We start from the raw sequence: 23572 nt of genomic DNA, 5'->3' as shown, positions 1-23572 counted from the left end.
CCCTAGTTCAAGTCGTCGCATCACTACGGAAGATTTGCACGTCTAGATACGAGGTCAAGTTTTCTGCTGCTTTCTCCACTTCCTTCTTTGGGGCACTTCGGCTAGGGGAGGTGGTAGCCAATTCCAAGGCAGATACTTCTGGTAGAGCTTTGCAATTGAGGGACATTTCCATCCAGGGCCACTCCCTGGTCATTCGGATCCGTAAGTCCAAGACAGACCAACTGGGTAAAGGGGTCTCCCTTTCCATCCAGGGGTTAGATTTGGGGCAGCTTTGCCCAGTACAGGCCCTGGCTAAGTTCTTGGACATTCGGGGTCCTTCCCCGGGTCTGTTGTTCATTCACCAAGATAAGAGCCCTCTCACCAGGTACCAGTTCATGGCTATTTTTCGCTTATCCCTCAAACTCCTGGGACTCCCATGGGAGGAATTTGGGGGTCATTCTTTCAGGATTGGGACTGCCACCACAGCCACAGTAGGTGGCGTCCCCGTGGACATCATCAAGACACTTGGTCGCTGGAAGTCTTCAGCTTACACATCTTATGTGAGGCCATGCCTTCTCGTTGAAGCTAAGGAATCTCCCAGTTGTTCTCCTTTTTCTATTAACAGGGCAGACGCAGGAGGCAAAGGCAAAAAGGGAGCCTGAAAAAGGACACAAGGGACGAGGAGCAGCTCCAGCCGGCTGTCCTTCATTCCATGATTCGGAGGGGATGTATACTACTTGGAAGAGCAAGCTGGTTACTGATGGACTGCAAGGACTGTGTTTGGGATTATGGACATTCTCGTGTTGCCTCAGCGTCGGAGAATTTTCACATGCAGGGACTTTTTCTTTCCTGGGCCTTTGGCCCACGTTCGGCGTTTCATGTTCCGGTTTTTGGGTTGGGGTTTTGGTGACTTTGCTATTTTGGGGTTCATTGGTTGCAGGAAGCTTGGGTTGGCAGCAAGGGCAGTGGGTTCCCCACTCCCCTTTTTGTGGCGTTTGGCATGGGCCCTGGATCTGGTTTGCCTCCCCCCCCTACCGGATGGTGGGGGGAGTGCACGGTGGTTGCCAGGGATGTGGGATTAACTCTGTCCCAGTATTGACCCGGTTGCATCCTGGTTCGGTTTTGCTATTGGTCAGCACCGGGCTGACTGATCCCTGGATCCAGAACCCATGCAGGGCAGCCAACCCATCTGCTGTTTCTGTAATCAATAAACAAGTTGTGGCCATTTTTCCTCCAACCCTGGTCTCGTGTCATTTCTGGTCTTTGAAGCAGGAACAGTGTCGCACATCCCCACGCAATGAGCCATGGCAATGAAAGTGGTGTTAAACTGCATTAATTCTACAGTGTACAACCAGCCAAATACTGCAAGTAAAGAAACATACAATTTCTTGGGGTTTTTTTTTTTTGGTTATGATATTGTGTGGATTTAAAAACAAATCTTGCTGCTTGTACTGACAATTGCAATCAAATGATTCAGAACAGTAAAGGCATTGTTCTGCTTTGGTGTTTTGTAAAATCCCAGAGAACTATAACAACAAATATAGCTGTCAACAATGCCTACACAGCCTTTACACCAGTGTTTCTTAACCTGTAGGTCCTCAGGTAGTTTGGCCTACAACTCCCAGAAATCCCAGCCAGTTTACCAGCTGTTAGGAGTTGAAGGCCAAAACATCTGGGGAACTTGTGCCTTTGCTGGGACAGTGCCTATATTTTGATGCGTTGGGAGCTATCGCTAAGGGGCCCGAGGATGCAACCAGGCCCTTCGGTTTCGGGAAAAATAGAAGGCTGGGAAGGGAAAGTGAGAGTGCCATACCACTCCTTCGGGCTCTTAGAGCCTGAAGACCTGGGATGGCAGTGGGGTTTAAACCCCGGGATCACGAAATGCAGTCCTAGGAGTCAATCTCCACAGGTCCAGTACCTCAACAGATCTGGGCTTTTCAGTATTTTATTAATCCGGAGTAAACTGGGAAATCTGAGTTTATCAGAGGTGTCGCCTGGATGATTCAGGTAAACTCGTGACCCACTATGGGATTTTAGGTTGATGTGGAAGGGCCTTAAAGCAACATAGGGCCCATTTACACTGCCATATAAAATCCAAATTGTCTGTTTGAATTGGATTATATGGCAGTTTATATAATCCAGTTTTAAGAAATTAATCTGGATTATCTGCTTTTAATAATCTGCCCTTTGAGTTTTAGTAGTAGTAGATCTCCCTCTAGAATAGTAGTTTTCAACCTGTGGGTCCCCAGATGTTTTGGCCTTCAACTCCCAGAAATCCCAACAGGTGGTAAACTGGCCGGGGTTTCTGAGAGTTGTAGGCCAAAACATCTGGGGACCCCTGGTTGAGAACCACTGCTCTAGAAGCAATTGATAGTTGAGGAGCAGTAGCATGGCCAGAACACAGAGAAAGGAAAAGGCCGAAAGGAAAAGAAGGACCCATATGATGTGATTCCAGAGGTCCTGTCTGGAATGCGCAGCTCACATCCAGTGACACAATAGGGTAATTTTAGCCACTACATCGAAGGGACTCATGAGAGGCAAGTAGTCATTTATACTCCTTCCGTTCTCAAAAACACAGCAGGCATTCCTTCAACTCTCCCTGTCTCCCCCCACATTCAAAATACTTTTCAAATTTTAAAAATAGTTTTGAGATGCTCTTTATATACTCATACTGGACTATTTTCAAATGGAGTATCATTCTTAGTTTTCATCAAGTTTATATTTAGTTAAAGATTTGGAAAATTAAAACAAGGAGGTTCGTAATATAATTTTTGAGGCAAAGGAATCAGCATACTACTTCCTTGTACTTATTATTTGGGATAAGATGTTGTTAAGAATACCTCTTCCTATGAAAGGATATGATGATCCGCTGGAACCTGATACGACCCGGCTTCCTGGATGCGCTATGAGACATTTCCAGAGTTAGACTATTTTTCTAGTAATACAAGTTGTTAGGAATACACTGTTGGTATTAGGTTGCTAATAGAGATTGCATACTACCTAGAATTCCGTGTCTTCCGAGTTTCTCATTATCTGGAGAAAGAAACAAGGACATAAGGAACATCAACCTTATTATATAGCAAATCCTACTGTTCACCTTTCTTACCACCTTCTCCATATTTGCATCTACTTGACATTGCTTTTGCCAGAGGCCTGAATTGACTGCTTTTGGAAGACAAATTTGGCCAATGCCTGCTAGCTGTGCATTCTAGCCACCGCCTCTCACTGGTTTACCAAGTTTTTTTTTCACTGTGGCGTATTTATTTATTTATTTCATACATTTATATCTCGTCCTTCTCATCCCCGGGTGGCCTCACAACTGGCAATTATTAGATGCCCAAACACACTTCTAATAACATAATTAAAACAAATAGTTAAAGCATCAATTATAAAAACATCAATTTAAGATTACTTCAGTTCAATCCAAAGTCATAGTCTGAGGTCTGTCCATGGTCATTCACATAAATCATTCCATTATTATTGCTGCGTCTGCTGCTCAAATGCCTGGTCCCACAACCATGTTTTAAGGTTTTTTTTCTGGTAGGCACAATACTGCACATAACCTAGGCTGATACTTCCCACAGAATTCCTATTAGCCTATAGCAAACTTAGGGCAAACTCTCCATATATAAATTATTAAGAATCTTTTCAAAAAATTCAATATATAGCATGATTTATAATTATAACAACCTTGTGAAGATGCCTGTTTTCTAAGACAATCTAAGACAATCTTATACTTGTGCCTTCATCTTAACTGAAAACTCTTGCAAGTTGAGGAAGTTGATTTTGACACATTTATTCTACTCACTCAAGCACCTTGCCAGCTATTCCTGATGACCAGAGGATCCTCTCTCCAGAAAAATATCAGATATGACACAAAGATCAGGTGTGACCTGCAAAAACTGGGATCCCTGATTTGCATGTACAAAAGCATGCCTGCCAAGCCAAGCCATAATAGGGTGCTGTTTAGAATTTGTTCAATGAAAATGTCACTTCCTTCTCAGTTAGAAATCTGATTGTTGATGCTTGGTGGAACATACTGAGCCTTGTATGTATTGTGCAGATACCCATCTATGATTTGTCAATAATCAATTTCTGTTGCTGATGTTGCCAAGCTAGACCAGGTATCATACTAAAAAGTGTGATCATTATTTCATTGTAACAATTTGCCAATTGAGAGATATGTACAACACCAATAAAATGTTTGTGTTGAGAATGACATTATTCAAGTTCACCCCAATACGGGAGGCACTTAGAGCTATTCTTGTTTCTGGTATTAAGACCCATTCCTCCCATCCCCACATCCATATATCCACATACATACATCCACACATACATACATACAAAGGATACTTAAAATAATGTGCTGCAATCTATCATATTTCTTCTTTGTTGACACTGACACATCTTGTGCTCACTTACCAGCCTCTGTAGGTTTGTTTGCCACTTCTTCAGCTTCAGGTTTAGTGACCACCATGGAAGTTAGAGGGGTAACAAAGTTAAACTTCAAAGAGAGGTTCAGAGCTTTGGTTTCCAGGGTCTTCTGCTCTTGTTCTTTTGCTGAAACACTAAAATGAAACATGAGTACCATTTGATTATATGCATATTTCTTTAATCTCTACTTCAAGGAATGAAGTAACTAAACAATGCCTTTTGGGGAGGGTTGTATTGTTGTTTGCAGAGATGGTTCTCCATGTGATGAAAGATGTTTGACATAACACATGATTTTCCCCACCTATACTTTATTCCTTCAGCATACTTTGCTATGATGGATTATTGTAAGATAAACAAAGCATGATCTTAATTTGTAGGTCTGACTGCTGAGACATTTATATTTTAGAAATCTTTTGGAAGCGGGTAAAACTCTTACGGCTAGTTTAATTCAGATAAGCAGAATTATATGTTCTGTCTTGATTTTGTGTTTTGAATATGTACTCCCTTTAAGTGAAACAAGGATGCCAGGGAATTTCCTGGGAAAATGTCACCATTGTTTAACCTCTGTTTCGAAATTATATGCTATAAATGAAGAAAACATAACCCTTACTTTGAAAAGAAAGACGAGCATATTCTTTGCTTACAATTTTTCTAAGAGTTGTTTAATGGTTAGGTAGGCCCACAGTCTCTCTATGAAGTCTCCAAATATGTATTTCCGATGCTGAAATACTTGCTCCTTTTCTGTTACATTTGCATCTTCCTTAAGAGTCAGGTAACTGGAAAGCTGTAGGGGAGGGATGAGTGGATTATTCACAGTAACACCCAATCTGATTGTGGGAGACAATTATTGTTGTTCTACTGATAGAGCGGCCAAACCAGGAAAGGGATAAAACTGCCTTTCTGGCAAATCTCTCACTTCCAAAATCTGCTCCAGGGGCCTAAGAACCACTCCAGGACTAATACAGTAATACAGTAAAGTAATAAAGTAATACAGTTTTTTGGCATGATGGAGAAGGGGTAAGAAAATAAATCTTGTTCTACTAAATATCCAAAACCACATCTAAAGGTGATTTAACTAATATGTATATCTCCTTCTACAGAATTTTAAAAACATGAGAAGAATTGACTGCACTGGAAAAGCTAAATAACTAATTAAGAAAACACTCTAGCTAAATTCTGAATTAATAGTTCTTACAAATGAATCAAATGGCACTTTCAATGAAAACACCTTTGGTCAAAATCCATTTGTATATTTCTGCCAGATCCTTCTACTTCTGCCAGAATCAACAACCGTTCCTGGCCATTGTTGGACATCTTTGCCAATATCAACTAAAATGTCCAAGTGGTTTGGGAAGAGGAGCGGGATGGTTTCCCCTCCTTTCCTCCCTTTTCCATGTTGCTCAGGCGGTGACAGGCAGTCAGGAAAAATGTCATAGATAAGGGTGTCCATCCAGGCTCAGGTGGACTGAATGGTTAGGACTCCAATCCTGCCACTGCTATAGTTGGGAGAAGTTCAATGTAAACTCTACAGCGGAATCCGGAGTTTGTCCGAAGCAGCAATGCTTTGAACCAACTCTTGATTTTGTAGCCCATGTAAATGGGCTCAAGAAAAGATACAATAGACAAATGGGGAGAAGAAACTCCCAATTTTCCACTGCCCTTGGACAAGAAAGTAGATAACTGGATAGTGGTCACAGAGATAAGAATTTATTGTGCTCTCTTCAGAGCCCCTCCCCACAATTCATAGAAGAATAGCATAATACTTACTGCCTGAGCTTTAATTTCCACAGGAAGAACATCAACCTCATTACTAAGTTTTCCAGCTACAACAATTTCTGAGCCATCAAACAACACCTTGAAATTGTTCTGTGTGATCTCCAGGACTGCATTGTCTGGGTACTTCATTACAATTTCCTTTAGGATGGGAGTAGCAACTTCCTGATAAAAGTCCTTGGAGGAAACAGACAAAAGAGCAAAACACAGGAAGAATTCTTTGCAGTCGGAAAAATATAGCAACACTTTAGGTGAATAATTAATTTAAAATATAGGTATTATAAACATCTAATTAAATAATTCTAGCTCTAAAGAACTTTATCTAGATCTACATAGGCAGATGTATGGCTGGTTAATACATGATTATATGTAATTAATCATAACACTATGCTTTTATTATCGGTGTACCTACTTGGAGCTGCAAGGCTGCATCTGAGTCCTCATATATACGACGAGCAATGCCTCGGTTCTCCAAGGCCAATTTCTCCAGGAATGTATAGCTGACATCAAAACCAAAGCCAAGGCAGTAGAGAAAGTAATTCCCATCATTAGCCTTCTTTATGTTTGTTTGAATACTATTGACATTTGTTTCACCTATCATTTTTAAAAAATACAAACATATCTTAGCTACTGTAACACAAGTTCTAAATTGAAATTTAGTTCAACATAACAAATATGTTTATCTAATTCAGGATTTTCCACATAATTAAATCTTTCTCGTGTATATGGTTATATGAACAGTGTCTCAAGAGGCCTGTTAAAAAGTATTTTTACTTTTTTAGCAGGATAAACTTTGAGGATGGTTTTGATACTGTAGACGAGTGATGGGGAACCAGTGATGGGAGGTGACAAGTTGGGGGAGGGGTGAGTGGGGATGGGACGTAGGCAAGCACTGAGTAATTAACAGGGGCCAGCGGGTGGGCGGCAGGGAGGCGGCGAGCAAGTAAGGTGGGCAGGTGTTGGATGGCTGGTGGGCAAGTGGTGAGCAGAAGGGGTGAGCAAGCAGGCAAGTGAGCAAGCGATCGGGGGGAGGGGGGAGGCAGCTCATGTGCCAGGAGAGAGGGCACTGCATGCTCCTTCTGACACGTGTGCCATAGGTCCACCACTGCTGTTGTAGACTACTGAGGGGAAGGAATATGAGTACATCACAGAATAAAATAGTTCATATTGTTTTTAATGATGCTAATGTAATGTTAATGTATTAATGTTTAACATATATATGTGTGTGAGAGAGAGAGTGCAAATATAGAATCATAGAATCATAGAGTTGGAAAAGACCTTGTGGGCCATCCAGTCAAACCCCCTGCCTAGAAACAGGAATATTACATTCAAAGCACCCCCGACAGATGGCCATGCAGCCTCTATTTAAAAACCTCCAAAGAAGGAGCCTCCACCACAGTCCGGGGCAGAGAGTTCCACTGCTGAGCAGCTCTCACAGTGGGGAAGTTCTTCCTAATGTTCAGGTGGAATCTCCTTTCCTGTAGTTTGAAGCTATTGTTCCGGGTCCATATATACATGGCAGAGGTTTGATTCGATGGCCCTTGTGGTCTCGTCCAACTTATGATTCTATGATATATGTGTGTATATATACAGGGCCGTAGCCAGAGGGAGGGGTTTAAGGGTTCAAACCTCGCCCAAAAGGGTTCAACCCTCCCCCAAACCTGGTTTACTAATTAATTTTAACTGGTTAACCAATTTATGAGTAAAACAGTTTTTTTAACCTGATACATTTCAGGGTTTTTTAAACTTTTAACTCTCTCCCCCTTCCCTCTGGCTATAGCCCTATGTGTTTATATCTATTTATATACCTATAACTATATATAGATATATGAAAAGAGAAAGAAAATGAGTTATGCTACTATTGCTAATTTACCAACAGTAGGTTGACCATCTGTCAGCAACACAATCATTGAAATACTTTGCTCTGGCAACAATTCAGCAGAAGTGGCTCTGTCCAGTGAATTTATTGCAGTCAGAAGTGCACCATTTATATCTGTTCCTGTGAAAGATAAGAAATTATAATGAACGTTATCATGGAATTGGGTTGTTCATCAAAGCTCTGTACAGAAGAAGCTTCAAAGTTATGGGGAAAGCCTAAAAGGATGGAAGTCAGATATAATGGAATAACAAAAGGAATGTACTTAAATAAATTATAGAAGCTGAAATCAAAAGTAAAAAAGAAGGGGAAAGTAACCTAAAACCACAAAGTAAAAAAAAGAAAATGTTTATACATATACAGTAGAGCAGGGGTCCTCAAACTTTTAAAGCAGAGGGCCGGTCCACAATCCTTCAGACTGTTGAGGGGCCGAATTATCATTTAGGAAAAAAAAAATCCTATGCACACTGCACATATCTTATTAGTAGTGCAAAATAACAATAACAATGAAAGAACAATACAATATTTAAAAATGAAAATAATTTTAATCAACATAAACCTATCAGGATTTCAATAGGAAGTGTGGGCCTGCTTCTGGCCAATGAGATAGTCAGGTTAATTAGGATTGTTTTTGTTGTGTGTCTTCAAGTCATTTCAGACTTTGGGCGAGCTTAAATCCAAAATTATTTATTTATTCATTTACTACATTAATTTACTACATTTATATCCCACCCTTTTCACCCCAAAGGGAACTCAGAGCAGCTGTATGTACATACAGTATATTATATTATTAAAATTGCACAATATTAGCATTATATATTACTATACTGAACTATATCACTATACTGTAATATTATATGTAATATATAACATATAATTAATATTATATGGTATTATTATTAGTATTATATTGTATGAAATAATATTATTATCAATATAATATGTATATACAATATATTATTTTATTAAAACAGATATAAAAATATTATATTATAAATGAGGGCGGGGGCCTGGTAAATGACCTTGGAGGGCCACAAGTAGACCCCTGCAGTAGAGTCTCACTTATCCAAGCCTCGCTTATCCAAGCTTCTGGACTATCCAAGCCATTTTTGTAGTCAATGTTTTCAATATATCGTGATATTTTGGTGCTAAATTCGTAAATACCGTAATTACAACATAACATTGCTGCCTATTGAACTACTTTTTCTGTCAAATTTGTTGTATAATATGATGTTTTGGTGCTTAATTTGTAAAATCATAACCTAATTTGATGTTTAATAGGCTTTTCCTTAATCCCTCCTTATTATCCAAGATATTCACTTATCCAAGCTTCTGCCAGCCCGTTTAGCTTGGATTAGTGAGACTCTACTGTACTTTATATAAGTATAGAAATCAAAATGTAAACTAAAAATCAAATATGTGCAGGACTGAATGAATAAACTCAAGACCCTTCCAGTTATATGCAAGTCCTGAGAGAAATTGGACTATAAAATCCCAATTCCTCTTGGGACTTTTGTCCCAACCCCAACCCCCAAATCCGGACATTCCCTGGGGGGTGTAGATGCCATTCCGGGTAAACCAAAGATTGATACAGGAGAGCATCCAGCCACTCCTTCAGCCCCCCCCCCATTCCCTCCACCAACACTTATACCCAAGTGGTCTGCCAGCCATGCAGCCCCTCTGAAGAGCTCTGTAGTTGCGTCAGAATCCCACCCACACACCTTCTGAACCGTCATTCTGACACGACTACAGAGGTTTCTGTAGGGGCCTGCATAACTGGCAGACCCCTCAGGTAAGTTTTGGGGGAGGGAATGGGGGGCTGAGTGGGGAGGGGGTGCCATCCCATTCCTCCAGACTTTTGGTAGCCCGAAGAAGCAGGATGGCTGTGGGGACTGATCCCCAGGAGTACAGAAGAAGTTCTGGAAGTCAGTCCCCACAGGGCCCTCACCTGTAAAGATCCAGACCTTAGTTTAAGATTTGGATCTTTACAGGTGTTATTAAAACCTGGATTAAACCGAGTAAATTCAGTTTACTCCAGTTTGAAACTGATTAGCCTGAAACATCATCTAGATGCCTCAGGCTATTCCAGTGTTTTAGCTCAAGTTTTAGGTTTGTGTAGAAGGGCCCTCCATGATTCAGAGCAAAACTGAACATTGCATGCAGGAAGAAATGAAGACAAAACTGATAATGAAAAATGAACTAAAGGAATGAAATCTATGCATTTTGGTCAAAACTATATGGGGAATCTTGACTTGCCTACTCAATCTACAGATTTACCTCCCTGTGCCATAATAGTCCGAACGTATTGTTTAGCCAGTTCCACGTTCTCTTCTGTGGCTTTCAACAGAGATGACTGCCACTCAGAAATTTCCCCACTAAAGACAACCAGATTAAAATGATCCTCAGGATTCAGATCCTCTAAAATCTTTTGCAGGGCTTCTATTGTCTGTGAAAATGAGAAAATTGGGATATAATTTTCTAGTACATAGTTGTAGATGGATTGTGAAGTCCAATGTGCATTCCGAAAAAGAAATCTTCATTGTGTATGGTAGGATTCAAATTTCATATAATTGATTAATAGGCAGGGATCTGAGGGATTTTATTTAATCTGAACCAACAAATTATGGCTAGAAGCTCTGGAAATTGGAAGAAGGAAGAATAGAAATACAATTTCAAACTGAGGTTAATATTTTGATTTGTTCTAAAAATACAGTTTAGATTCAGACATTCTGAAAGACTTTGAGACTGTTCACAATATGCAATTATAGTGCCACAATTCCACAATAACTGCCATGATTCCTCCCTATGGAATTCTAAAATTTGCAGTTTAGGAAACAGGATACTTAAATCATCAGCCATAAATCTCTATTGCCTCCTGAAACTATAGACCAGAGAACTCTACAGCATGCAGCCAAGGTGGCTAAAATAGAATCATAGCACTGTTACTGTGGGTCCATCAACACTGCCATTCAATCCAGTTTGAAATTGTATTATATGATCAGTGTAGGATCACACAATGAAATTCAATGCAGTTAAACTGCATTTTATGAGTCTACACTGTTATATAATGCAGTTCAATGCAGTTAAACTGCATTATATGTCAGTGTAGATGGAGCCTGTGTAATGTGGAAGAGCCCTGTTTCTCCCTAGCCAAGTCTTTATTTCTTTTTAGTTCTGGTGCAGAGACATGAGAGATCCTTTTCAGTGGCTACTTTCATACTGTGGAATTGCCTTCCCTGAGGGCTTATCTTTAATGCGGGATTTCCCGCAGACAATGTCTTTGGAAAACACGAATTGAATTACCACAAATTTACCAGAAAAACCCTGGTTTGTGGCAAATTAATTTGTTAGTGGATTTATTCTGCACCTTCCAGGAAGGCGCAGGATAAACTTATTACTTCTCCTTTCTGGACTGAAGTCCAGACAGCAGTCCCGCAGTTTTCCAGGCTAAATTAGCCCAGAAAACCATGAGGACACTTACCCCTCCCCCAAAGCCTCCTAAACCCCTTTGCTACATGTCAGAAGAGCTGCAGGAACATTGCAATGGAGGCCTGGTAAGTCTTTTTTATTTTTAAAAGGGGTTTGGGGGGCCTTTGGGGAGGGGGTTGAAGTATCTGGGTATTCTCCTGGAAAGTTCCGGGAGAACATCTGGACCCTCACCCCAGAAAGTACAGCTTTCTGGGGTGTGTGAGAACAGGTATCCAGGAATATTTGCGTTTTTAAAATGTGAATGTTCCTGTGGTAAATGCTTGTCTGGAAGCACCCTGAGAAACAGCCTGGCTCCCTCTCTGTTCTGCCTTTGCCAACAGCTAAAGCCCTTTATTTATAAAGTATTTAGAAATACAGATCAATTGGATGAGTAGAAAATAGAAGAGTGTGCTGCATTTTAATCTCTTTTAAATGATTTTATATTGCTGTAAATTATGGACATCTGGCCCTGAATATGCTGGAGATAGCCTCTTAACTTTGGACACTGTCTTGAATTTTGATCTTCTGTGAATTTCAAATTTTAAGAATGGGTGACACCCGCAGCTGCCTTGGAGCCATTGAGGTTCACAAAGTTTACCAATATATGCTCCCCTCTCCAAGGAAGAACTAGCTGAAGGTCTCGACTGAAAATCAGGAGTGGCATTGCTATTTTTTGAGAAGATTCCTTGCCATTTTTCCCGTCTTCCAAGAAAAGCGGTTCACTGTTTTGGTAGAGTCAGGAAAGGGTGGTTTGTGGAGTCTGGAGGAGGCAAGGGCCACAAAATATGCCTTGAGGGCTGTGTGTGGCCTCAGGACTAAGCCTTTTCCCTCCACCACCATGGAGCATTAGTACTTCATGAAATGAGATGTTATTCTCTCTTGAAACATTCTTTGCTATAGTAATGTCAAGAATTATGAGGGACACTGTATATTATAATTACATACTGCTACTCCTCCTCTTTTATATTAACCCATATGACAGGAAATAGTTTTCACAGTGCAGAACTGATTTTGTCCACAATTTGCATATGATTGCAGAGAACAGCATTTTATATGCAAAAACAAAATGCAGAATGTTTCCTGTACTGAAAATTTTGTTTTACGTGCAAAAGAATCATGTGCAAATTTTACATAAAATAAGTCCTAAACTGCAAGGGGTTTCCTCAGTACAGGATTCTTCTCATTGGGATATTCAAGAAACATGCTTTTGAACTATTTGTCAATTTAAAAAATTCTTCCTATCCCTGCCACATACACACAGTGATTTCTTGATTCTGTGGTCTCGATGATGGAGAAAGGTGGGATTAGCTAATAAACCAAGCTTCACTAGAATTATTTCAAAAGGGACACACTCTTGTGGTTGTTAGACTTTAGACCATGTTTAGTATAGCAGAAACATAATGAGTAAACAGCCAAAAGAGTTTCCTCTTATGACAATTACCTGCTGGATTTTCTTGCCAATCATAGAACCACTTTTATCTATAACAAAGATGATGTTTTTGGGAAGCGTTGGCATTTGATCGGGAGCAAAATAATGCACAAAATACCCATTCACAATCTGAAACAAACAAAAATAATCAGTGATGAGTTACGCATACCATTTTCAAAAGCAACATCATGCGGAATAAGAGTTCATGGAAGTAAGAGTAGCTGGCATATATACAGAGATTACAGTTTCAATTACACTTCAGAAATGTTTCCCCACATCGGTCAGCAATTTCACATGCACAAAAGCCTGCTGTATAGATAGTACAGGTGCCCCTGCTTATAATCAAAGCAACCAGAGCAGCTTGTTCAGAAGTCTAAGGCAGTGGTTCCCAATCTTTGGGCCTCCAGATGTTCTGAACTTCAACTCCCAGAAATCCCAGCCAATTTACCAGCTGTAAGGAACTGTGGGAGCTAAAGTCCAAAACACCTGGAGGCCCAAAGGTTGGGAACCACTGGTCTAAGGACACCTGCTCCCAAACATCATTGATTTGTATTTCTGGAGGCAATTATGGTTCACAACCTTTACGTATCTATAATCACTAATAGCTACTTTGCTAGTTTGGAGTTGGTAACATATATCTATAGTGACTTCCTGTTTCCCCCCCCCCGTTACTCTAACATGCAACAATTTTATCTTCCCTTTCTCTCCTTCATTAGACCATTTATTTCATTACAGACAAGTAATATAAGTACAACTATTTTAGTATGTTTTACAAAGAAGACTAAGTTTGTTTCTTTATCATCTTGTGTTGCCATGGGACTGGTTGTTGATCAGTTTCTTCCCGACCAGTTTGAGTGCTCTGCTTGAGAGATCCAGTGCTTGCTAAAAACAAGTCCAACTAAACACGCAATAAGTTATATAATAACAACAACAACAACGACACTTTATTTGTATTCTGCCGTCTCTCCCCGAGGGGACTCAGGGCAGATTCCCCACACACAAATGGAAAGGCAAACATTCAATGTCAAGGACAGAACGCCACGAGATTCAAAGTAACAGAGTTTATTAGGTTACAGAACTCAAAACAAGCCCGTAAAACACAAGGGCCAGGCAGTATTTGCCTTTAGGAGCAAAAAGGGGCAAAATAAATGTTCAAAAGATAAACCGGATTAAACCGGAGTTTAATCCGGGTAAAAAACAAAACTGCTTGCTTCAGCCTGAATATAAACAAAACGAGAGCCAAGAACAAAAGATACAAAGAATGCAACTAATTGGCAGCAGATTCCTCTCTGCTGCCAACACAGTGTTTACAGTAACTTGCGTCGCTCCCACACACACACAGCAGACAGGATCTTCCAGCACGAACAAATCAGCCAGGGAATGCAACAGTAGAGTAGACCAGTTCCGTTCCGTAGTTCAAAGCCAGAAGCAGACGTTTGTAGTTTTCCCAAGTCCAAGAAGGGGATGAAGCCAAGCCGTGGTCAGTTCAGTCCGGGTATTCAAAGCAGGAGATGGCGTCCGTCAGGAAGACGACGGAAGGTCAAGGTCTCAGCACAGGAAAGCACACAAGTCTTCAGGGAAGCGTCCCACACACACACGGATCCCAAGCGTTTGCCCAGATTACCTTGCCCAACGCAATTTGCAATTGCTCCCAAGCCCCATTTTATGCCAGTTACAAATCTTCATCACTGTCAGCTGTCCTCCTTAACCCGGGCGTTTCCTCATCACTTTCCTCGTCAGAGCTGGAACACCTCTGACTACGCCCAACAGCATCTCCAGCTGTGGATCCCGTCCCATCCCTCCAGCTAAGCCATGGATCTGATCCTGAAGGTCCCCATTCATCTTCTGCCCCATCATGGCCAGTGGCACCCAATTCCTCCCTTACCCGAGTCCAATCCATCTCATCCTCCTCCGAGCTAACCTGCCCCTCCTCCATTCTCTCCGTAAACCCCTCGAAAGACTCTTCATCAGATGGTGCTGCAAATATGTCTCGCAGTCTTTTTCTCTCTCGCTCCTCGAGAGTATCTGACTCTCGAGGAGTCTTACGCCCACGCCTGTCAGTAACAGAGCCACGAGGCTCAATCATAACATTCAATGCCTAGAAACACCAAAACACAGATAAAAGTAAAGGCTCTGAGGTGTGGTGCTGCTCATCTCTGGCCCTAGGGATTGGCGCTCATCTCCATTCTAAGTCGAAGAGCCTGTGTTGTCTGTAGACACCTCCAAATTATGAGGCCGGCATGACTGCATGAAGTGCCCTTACCTTCCCGCTGGAGCGGTACCTACTGATCTATTCACATTTCCATGTTTTTGAACTGCTAGGTTGGCAGAAGCTGGGGCTAACAGCGGAAGCTCACCCTGATCTGCAGATTTGAACTGCAGACCTTTCGGTCAGGAAGTTCAGCAGCTCAGCAGTTTAATCTGCTGCACCACTGCGGCCTATTATTATTTTATTATTTATTATTAATAATATATATTGTATTATTAAAACAATATTATTAATTTATTTAAAAATGTTTCAGCAATATCAACTCATCAGGTTCGAATCCCACCCAGGGAAAGTGCAGATGAGCTCCCTCTATCAGCTCCAGCTCCATGCGGGGACATGAGAGAAGCCTCCCACAAGGATGGTAAAAACATCAAAACATCTGGGTGTCCCCTGGGCAACGTCCTTGCAGACGGCCAATTCTCTCACTCCAGAAGCGACTCAAGTTGCTCCTGACATGAAAAAAAAGCAATATAACTTACTGTGTGTTCTTCAAAATCATATAGTGAATTCCCTTGGGTTCCAATTTTAGGATCAAAATATGATACAAAATCAAATAATGCACACACACACACACTCCACCAGTAACTCAAATGTCCTAGATGAAATAAAAAGTTGGTGTTTCACTGATGGTTTCACTGAAAGGTTTAGGAATCACTACATGAATTAATGTTTTTTGGGGGGAGTGCTTTAATGGTATTTTCCTGCACAGTAGAGGGTTGGATTGGATGGTCCTTATGGTTTCTTCCAGCTCTATGAATCTGAAAGTCTAAGGTTTTTCGCTAAGGGTTTTCCATCAAAGACTTCTCTTTTACCTGAATGTCACCTGCAGTAGCACTCCTTTTAACATCATAGCGGATGAGAAAATCTCCATCCAGCAGAGTTTCCTCCAGTTCGGGGCTTTTTCTTTGTTGAGTTAAAGTTGGTTTAAATGAAACATGAGCCTGAAAAGTTAGAAGTACAAATAAAAGACTTCATTAATCTGGCATGGAAAGACAAGGGATGGGTGTTTCAGGGTTATTAAAAGGCATCTCAATCATGGGCCTTACCTTGGTCTCATTCTGCACTTTTGTGAGGGCATCATTCAGTTCATTGGTCATGAAAGTGCTTTCAGTCTCTAAGAAACTTATACCCTGTGGTTCAAAGATATGGGCATCAATCTGGAAAAAGAAGGGCACAAAAGGGTTATGTTTTTCATCTCTAAAATGGTGCTAGAGAGTGGTTGTCCAGGGGAGCCAAACCTTTTTCCCAGGCCTTACCTGAAAGTGATTAACCAGCTGTTTGGGTTTGACCTTAATTAGCAGTTCATACTTTCCCAGCTTCCGTTTTAGCAACTCCTCATAGATTAGCTCAAAGGTAACTTTGGCAGCTGCCGCAACATTGACTTTAACTTGAAACTCTTCAAGTTTTCTTCCAGTTGATCTGGAAATAAGGAACAATAATTTAGGCTTGCTAGTGTGTATGTTTGGCTGCTCATCTTTATATCTGTGTGGACAAGTAACATTGGTCAGCAACCCATTAATTAGACAGTTATGCTGCCATTATCTAAACCTTTGACCTCTTAATTGTTTCATATTCACATTTACAATGGGAGTGCCATTGCCACAACCACAAATGCCTCTAAACCCGCCTTAAAAGCCAGGCAGCCGGCTTTTCAAAATGAACGAGTTCTGTAGTATGAATGAGCAGGATACTGAAGAATGATCCATCCAGCTCACTCCTGCCAACAAGGAGTTGAACCCATGCGGGTTCCTGCTTCTGCTTGACACACTGTGCACCACAGATGGGAAGGAGCTGGATGGGTCATCCTTCAGTTCCCTATTCACCAGTGTCACAGAACACTTTTGCATACTATGCCTGTCAGGCTCTTAAGGTGTGTATTTACAGGGCAGATTGGGAGATGAAGCATAGCTATAATATCAGGCAAAAGGCAGGTAGCTATGTATGTTCTATGCAGGATCTCAGCCATGATGTTTTCCACAAAGCATTGTATTATATCCCATGCCAAAAGTTTGTACAAGGGCCAAACATATGCAGTGCTCTCATGAATCAGAGCTTGGAAAATTACTGTAAAATTATGTTACAGTAGAGCCTCACTTATCCAAGCTAAATGGGCCGGCAGAAGCTTGGATAAGCGAATATCTTGGATAATAAAGAGGGATTAAGGAAAAGCCTATTAAACATCAAATTAGGTTATGATTTTACAAATTAAGCACCAAAACATCATGTTATACAACAAATTTGACAGAAAAAGTAGTTCAATACGCAGTAATGTTATGTTGTAATTACTGTATTTACGAATTTAGCACCAAAATATCACAATTTATTGAAAACATTGACTACAAAAATGGTTTGGATTATCCAGAGGCTTGGATAAGCAAGGCTTGGATAAGTGAGACTCTACTGTACTTATGCAGTTCTAATCTTCCAGTCTGAAATTTAGACTGGGAGGATGTGGGAAAAGCCCTTCTCTGTACGGCAGCCTAGTTAGGGAACGTCCTTCAGTTGGAACCCCAAGGGTGCAGATCTTGCTTTCATTTTTGTGCTGGCTTCATTTTGGCCTGAAGCTCATATTTTTTTAATTAAAGCTTTTGAGACCAGATAATTTTGTTCAAATCTGTTTATACGCATGACTTTGATTTTTGGATCGTATGATTTCAATGTTTAAATTAATATGTTTTTAACTCTATGTTTTAATGTTAATGTTATTGCATTTTTATGCTTCAATCAATAGTTGTATTTTATTATTGTTATGTAAGCATTAAATTTTGCCATAATATGTTTGGAAACTGCTTTGAGTCCCCCATCCCGGATGAGAAAAGTGGTATACAAGTGAAGTAAATAAATAAATAATAAATTTAAAATTTGTTTTAATTTATTCAGATACATAATATAATTTTAGTCCGTTTACATGATTCTGTTCTATTTTAAATTGTTCAAACTGATTTTTTGTATAATGCTCTAACATTTTGTGCTTGGATATAAGCATTTTAATGAATTAGCACAGGAAGTAATAGTTTGTATCAGGTCCCAAATGGCTACTATTACAATTACTATATTAAAAAGCAATTAAAAATCAACCAAAGCAACTAAAATCTCAATTGAACAAGATACTGGCCATTAGTACAAAATGCACATTTGCCTTCTCAATTTCTTGGGGCCCTTCCAGACAGGCCGAAAATGTGGGACTCATCTCGGTCTTACCTGAGGCGTCCAAATGATGCCCCAGGTAAAACCGAAATAATCTGGAGAAAACTGGGATCCCCCAGTTTGCTTTAGATTAATTAAACACCTGGAAAGATCCATACATTAAGATAAAGTCTAGATCTTTCCAGATGAGGGCCCTGTAGGGGTCAATCCCCACAGCAATCCCAGTTCTCCGGGCTCTAAATCCCAAAGGATTGGGATGAATCCCCCATCCTCCCTTCCCAGCCCCTCCATTTTCCCCAATAAATGTTAATGAGGGGCCTGCCAGGTGGGGGGGGGGAAGGAGGAATTCCCCTCCCCGCACCCACACACAATGGGGGGCTGAGGTTGGCTGGAATGCCTGGAGTTGTGGGAGGGTGTGGGGCCTCAATCCCGAGAGGGACTGGGATAAAATACCCCAGTGCTCCTGGGATTGAGGACAATATGGAAGGGGCATTTGTTGCTTCAGTACCTACAACAGGACAAAAGGCACAATACTTGAACCATAAGATGCATGTCATTCATACTGCTTACTTGACCAATCCAGCACTTTGCCCTCGTGAAACAGCAGCATCATATTGATCTTGTGCGGATTTCTTTTCTTTGATTATCCCAGGATATGTTTTTCCATCTATGGTCCTGAGAAAAAGAATATTTTGAATGATTCCATTCATTGGAAGGAATATTTAAAGATTAAACCAGAGCTTCGGAAAATTTAGGTCTTAGATTGATTTTCTGTTTCTCTAAATTAGTGTGTGTATTTGTAGTGTTTTTGCTGTGTTTGTGTATTTCAATTGTTTTGTAACCCACCTTGAGCCATGAAGAGAGGGGGTAAGAAATAATAATAATAATAATAATAATAATAATAATAAGAAGAAGAAGAAGAAGAAGAAGAAGAAGAAGAAGATTTCTTTCATTTCATTATGCTGATGAATATACATCTATATATGAATTCTGAGCCCCTATAAAGGGTATTTTAAAAACTAAGACCTAAATTTTCACAAGTATAATTACTCTGGATTTTCATTATCCATGTTTTAGAAGCAATTGCAGGGTTCATAAAAAGCACAATGAAAACCGTTTTTCATTGTGAAATATATATAAATAAGAATGCTGTTTTCTAAATTATGAAAATGCAGCCATCTACCATGAGATATATTATAGTTTATAATTATTTAGTTTTTTTAAATGCACAAAATAATGTAATCCCTCTTGTTTATATGCAAAGGGAGTTTTCTGCGCAAATCCCCACATTTTTGTACAAAATCGATTTTCTGACAAAAATGTTTTTGCCGTATATTTTATGCAGAAAATTTGCTAATAGATTTTCCATAAATATCCTGAACTAAAATTCAATTTCACTCAACAAAATAAAACTTTTGAAATGATTTGTCCTTTTGTACGAGAATGACACAAGCAAACGTTTCTTTCCCTGCTTACATGCTAAAGTTTGTGATGAAGGCTGTCTTGGGCAACTCCACTTCAAAAACAGCTTCCTTGGACTCTTCAGCTCGGTTAACAACTTTGCTGGTGATGACGGTGTGAGCAAACCTTGATGTAACTTTGCAGTCCACATGCATGCTGTAGATCTCAATGCCATTCTGGGGAAGGAAGTGATAACTGAATCTGACTGAAGTGGGTTTAATTCAGTCCAACTCCTACCATGGGTAAAGTGCAAAACTATAATAATCTCTACGTGCAGTTTCTTTATATTCAGAAAATTCAAATTCATAGCAAAGCCAAATTATTATTTTGTGAACTTTATTAAAAATTGCAGTTTTTATTGGCAATCAAAAGTTTAGTTTGGAGTAAAACTTGAATTCCATGTGTCTTCTGGATAAATGAATGCAATGTTTGACTGAACTGAAGGACTAGTCTTTTTCTTTGGTCAAACGGTTAGTGACACTGGATCCTCTTCTTTGGAACTTTTAGATTGATAAAGAAAATGGATGTCCAAATATTATATTTACCTTAAGAGTCACATTGCAATACTATTTAAAGATAACACTGATCTTCCACAGTGATAGGATATGCTTCCAGCATCCATGGCTTTCTTACCCTGACTTCCATGTGAAGTCAGAATTGCATTTGTGAAGATATAAAGGCAGAGAGAAGTAATAAAGTAAACAAGAAACTTTAAATGAGAACATAATTGGGAAGACTTTGCACATTTTGATAACCTAACAAGCTCATAAATTCTAACCATTTACATTAATGTTGGAAGAGGGAAAATGTTTACCATGTTAAGTAGATGTTATGGTAACATTAGTATAATAAGCTATAAAGTTGATGGAAAGAATGGTATATGATACTTTCATTGACGTTATTGCTTGGAAATGGCACATTTTGTGGATGGCTCTCTTATGGAGGGGGGGGGTATTTTAACTGCGTTCCACGAACTATCATTTTTCCAAACGTGAATAATGTGTATCACAATATGGTTGCTGTCTGGGGATTACGGCATTTTTAATCCAACATACCTGGAAAGTGCAAGGTTGAGAAAAAACACACTCCCAAAGAATACTTTTCAAAGAGCCCGCAACAGCAACAACAACAACAACAACAACAACAACAACAACAACAAAAATGGTGCCATTTTTGGGCAACAGTGCCAACCAAAGTGCCACATTGTACGTTAAAACATTTGTCTAACATTATGATCATTCTGTTCATTTATCTTTCAGATGAGGGGTGGGATGAATATTCAAAAGTTTCTAAATGACAGATGAAATATAAGATCCTTGATTACCAGGAAACCTATTTCAGGACAATATTGGAGGGAAAATTTCATCATTTGGGACTTCGTCTTTGTGAAAATACACCTTTTTTTTTTTTTGCAGAGAATGCACAGAAAACATTTTTCCTATGTATAAAACTTGGTTTTCTGTGCCGAAAAGAATATTTCTACATATAAAATGATATTTAATATAAATACTGCAAATATATAAATAAATAAATATTTCTGTGGAGAACATGAAGTTTTCTGTGAGGGTTTGGGGGACTTCTTACAATGAGGAGAAAAACAGCAAAGCTATTTCAAGTTGACCATGAGAACAAACAACTTCAAACAGTCAACTATTTTGAAACTAAATGCCTTAAAGACTTAATAGTTCCTGTTAAAATATTTCTAATTTTGGATATCTTTTAAATGTAACTTGAAAAAATAACAAGAATATTGCAAGAAGCCAGCCAATGGGCACATCCAGACTGATTGAAGAGTCCAGATTCTGTTTCTGTTCTTTCTGACTTTATACTTGGGAAAAACAAACTGATCTGAGGAATACGTATAAAAAGTCTCTGGTGGTACTAGATGCTAACAGAAAATATTCTGGGATAAACAAAATGGATATCTAAAATAAAATCAAAATGAACAAGAACAAAATCTGGAGGCCCATCTACACTGCCATATAATGCAGTTTAACTGCACTGAACTGCATTATATGGCACTGTACATTCATATCATCTAGTTCAATGCAATTAATCTGCTTTCTGAAATTGAATTATATGACAGTGGGATTGAGTCCCAGGACTTTCTGGTCTATTTCAGCAGTATGGAAGAATGCAATGATGTCTCCTCTTACTACACTGCTTTTTGACATGTGATCCTTTCCCCACAGAATGCCATATTTGCTGTACATGGTACCATGTTTCAAGAAACCACAATCGCTCAAAATATTACACAATCGCCAGGTTTGATTTGAAAAAGCAGAAGCTAAACTAAAATGAGACTTTTTCATTTTAATTTAAACAAAACTTTACAAAACTCTGTTCTCTTTAAGGACATGTTCAACAAGTATTAACATTCGTTTTATCTATAGTGGCCAATAGTAGCTCCCAAACCTTTTGGGCAGAGGTCTTTCTCAGAGCTTTGAAAATGGGAGGCTAGACCACAGGGAGAGTAATGCTGCTTTAGAGTCCAAAAAATGGATACTTGCAAGCTCTGACCTCAACGATATCTGGCCAAAGAATGAATCTATAGATGATAATGATGATGACGATGACGATGATGATGATGATTTGATACACAAGATTAGTACACAGCAAATAAGATCACTATGATGACTTTTGTATTGGACCACACGTTGGGCACTTCCCAAATGTCTAGGACTATTTGATGTATCAATGGATAATGCGTGCAGATCTGAGTAGGGTGGTCTTTTGCAGCTGACAGAAGGTAATTTTGTCAGAACCTATTGTTTTCAAATGCTGGCCTTTAGGCACTGCACCCAGTGTGCCAATCACCACTGGGACCACCTTTACTGGCTTGTGCCAGAGTCTTTGCAGTTTTACCTTTAAATTCTCGTATCGTGTCAGTTTTTCCAGTTGATGATGATGATGATGATTATTATTATTATCATCATCTTACTTCTTACCCACATTTCCTTGTGGTTCAAAGCAGGTTATGACATAGTTAAAACATATAAACATTGTACAAATTCTATAAATACACATTTTAAATGTATTTTTATAAAAATGCATATTAAAATATATTTCTATAAAATACTAAAATACACAGAACAGAGATTAAAACACAGGGCACGAGTTTAAAATCCATGATTAGGTACATCTAGGATGTAGAATTGATCTTTTTTTTTTTTTAAGTAATACAGTAACGTATATAGGCAATTCACTCTGGCCTCCCTTTTGGCTGGACATTCTGAGAAGGAGCCTACTAAAAAGAAAAGCCCATCTCAGGTTTCAAAAGCAAGCACTGGCTTTGCAACATGTGTGGCAGAGTTCCCTAAATTCCAACTGTAAAATAAATTCTGTTTAATGACTAAACATTGTAAATACGTATACTCACCCCACCTCAATTCCATAGTTTAAAAGAGAGAGAAAGAAAAGTGAGGGATGGAGATGTTTGAGAATAAAAGACCAATACCTCAGGGATAGCTGTTTCTGCTAATCCTGTCAGTAAGGAAAAGACCAAACACAAAGCAAAAAAGCGTTGTTCCATTTTCTGAGTATCAGATCCACACAAGAAAAGGAATTTAGTGGGGAAAGAGTTAAAAAAAACCCCAAAATTGTTCAGTCAGTCTTAAGCTTGCCCCAAGACTGACTAAACTTTTCAGTTCCCTTCTATATATATTGAAACAGCCTTATACTGCAATTTTTTTTAGAAAAGTGCTAAAATACAAGGTAGAGCTGTAACTTTCTAGAC

The 23572-nt window shown here is 39.5% G+C and overlaps 1 protein-coding gene across 2 annotated transcripts in view; it reads right to left on the bottom strand.

The window, feature by feature from the left end:
* LOC100553301 (inter-alpha-trypsin inhibitor heavy chain H4) overlaps positions 1–23572 on the bottom strand; it is a 36767-nt gene extending 13195 nt beyond the window's left edge. For both annotated transcript variants that reach the window (XM_003217653.3, XM_008105159.3), the window contains exons 1-15: positions 23294–23572; positions 19852–20012; positions 18946–19050; positions 16485–16647; positions 16275–16385; positions 16041–16169; positions 12972–13088; positions 10340–10508; positions 8060–8185; positions 6599–6780; positions 6181–6363; positions 5058–5197; positions 4402–4547; positions 2980–3012; positions 2820–2882 (exon numbers count right to left, since the gene is read on the bottom strand). In XM_003217653.3, coding sequence (XP_003217701.2) covers positions 2820–2882; positions 2980–3012; positions 4402–4547; positions 5058–5197; positions 6181–6363; positions 6599–6780; positions 8060–8185; positions 10340–10508; positions 12972–13088; positions 16041–16169; positions 16275–16385; positions 16485–16647; positions 18946–19050; positions 19852–20012; positions 23294–23368 — 1903 coding nt within the window. In that variant the 5' untranslated portion in view covers positions 23369–23572. The remainder of the gene's footprint in view (positions 1–2819; positions 2883–2979; positions 3013–4401; positions 4548–5057; positions 5198–6180; positions 6364–6598; positions 6781–8059; positions 8186–10339; positions 10509–12971; positions 13089–16040; positions 16170–16274; positions 16386–16484; positions 16648–18945; positions 19051–19851; positions 20013–23293) is intronic.

Source organism: Anolis carolinensis, chromosome 2 (genome assembly GCF_035594765.1).
Source record: "Anolis carolinensis isolate JA03-04 chromosome 2, rAnoCar3.1.pri, whole genome shotgun sequence".
NCBI lineage: Eukaryota > Metazoa > Chordata > Lepidosauria > Squamata > Dactyloidae > Anolis > Anolis carolinensis.
Note: the sequence above shows the minus strand (reverse complement) of the source record. Positions and strands in the feature narration are given on the sequence as shown.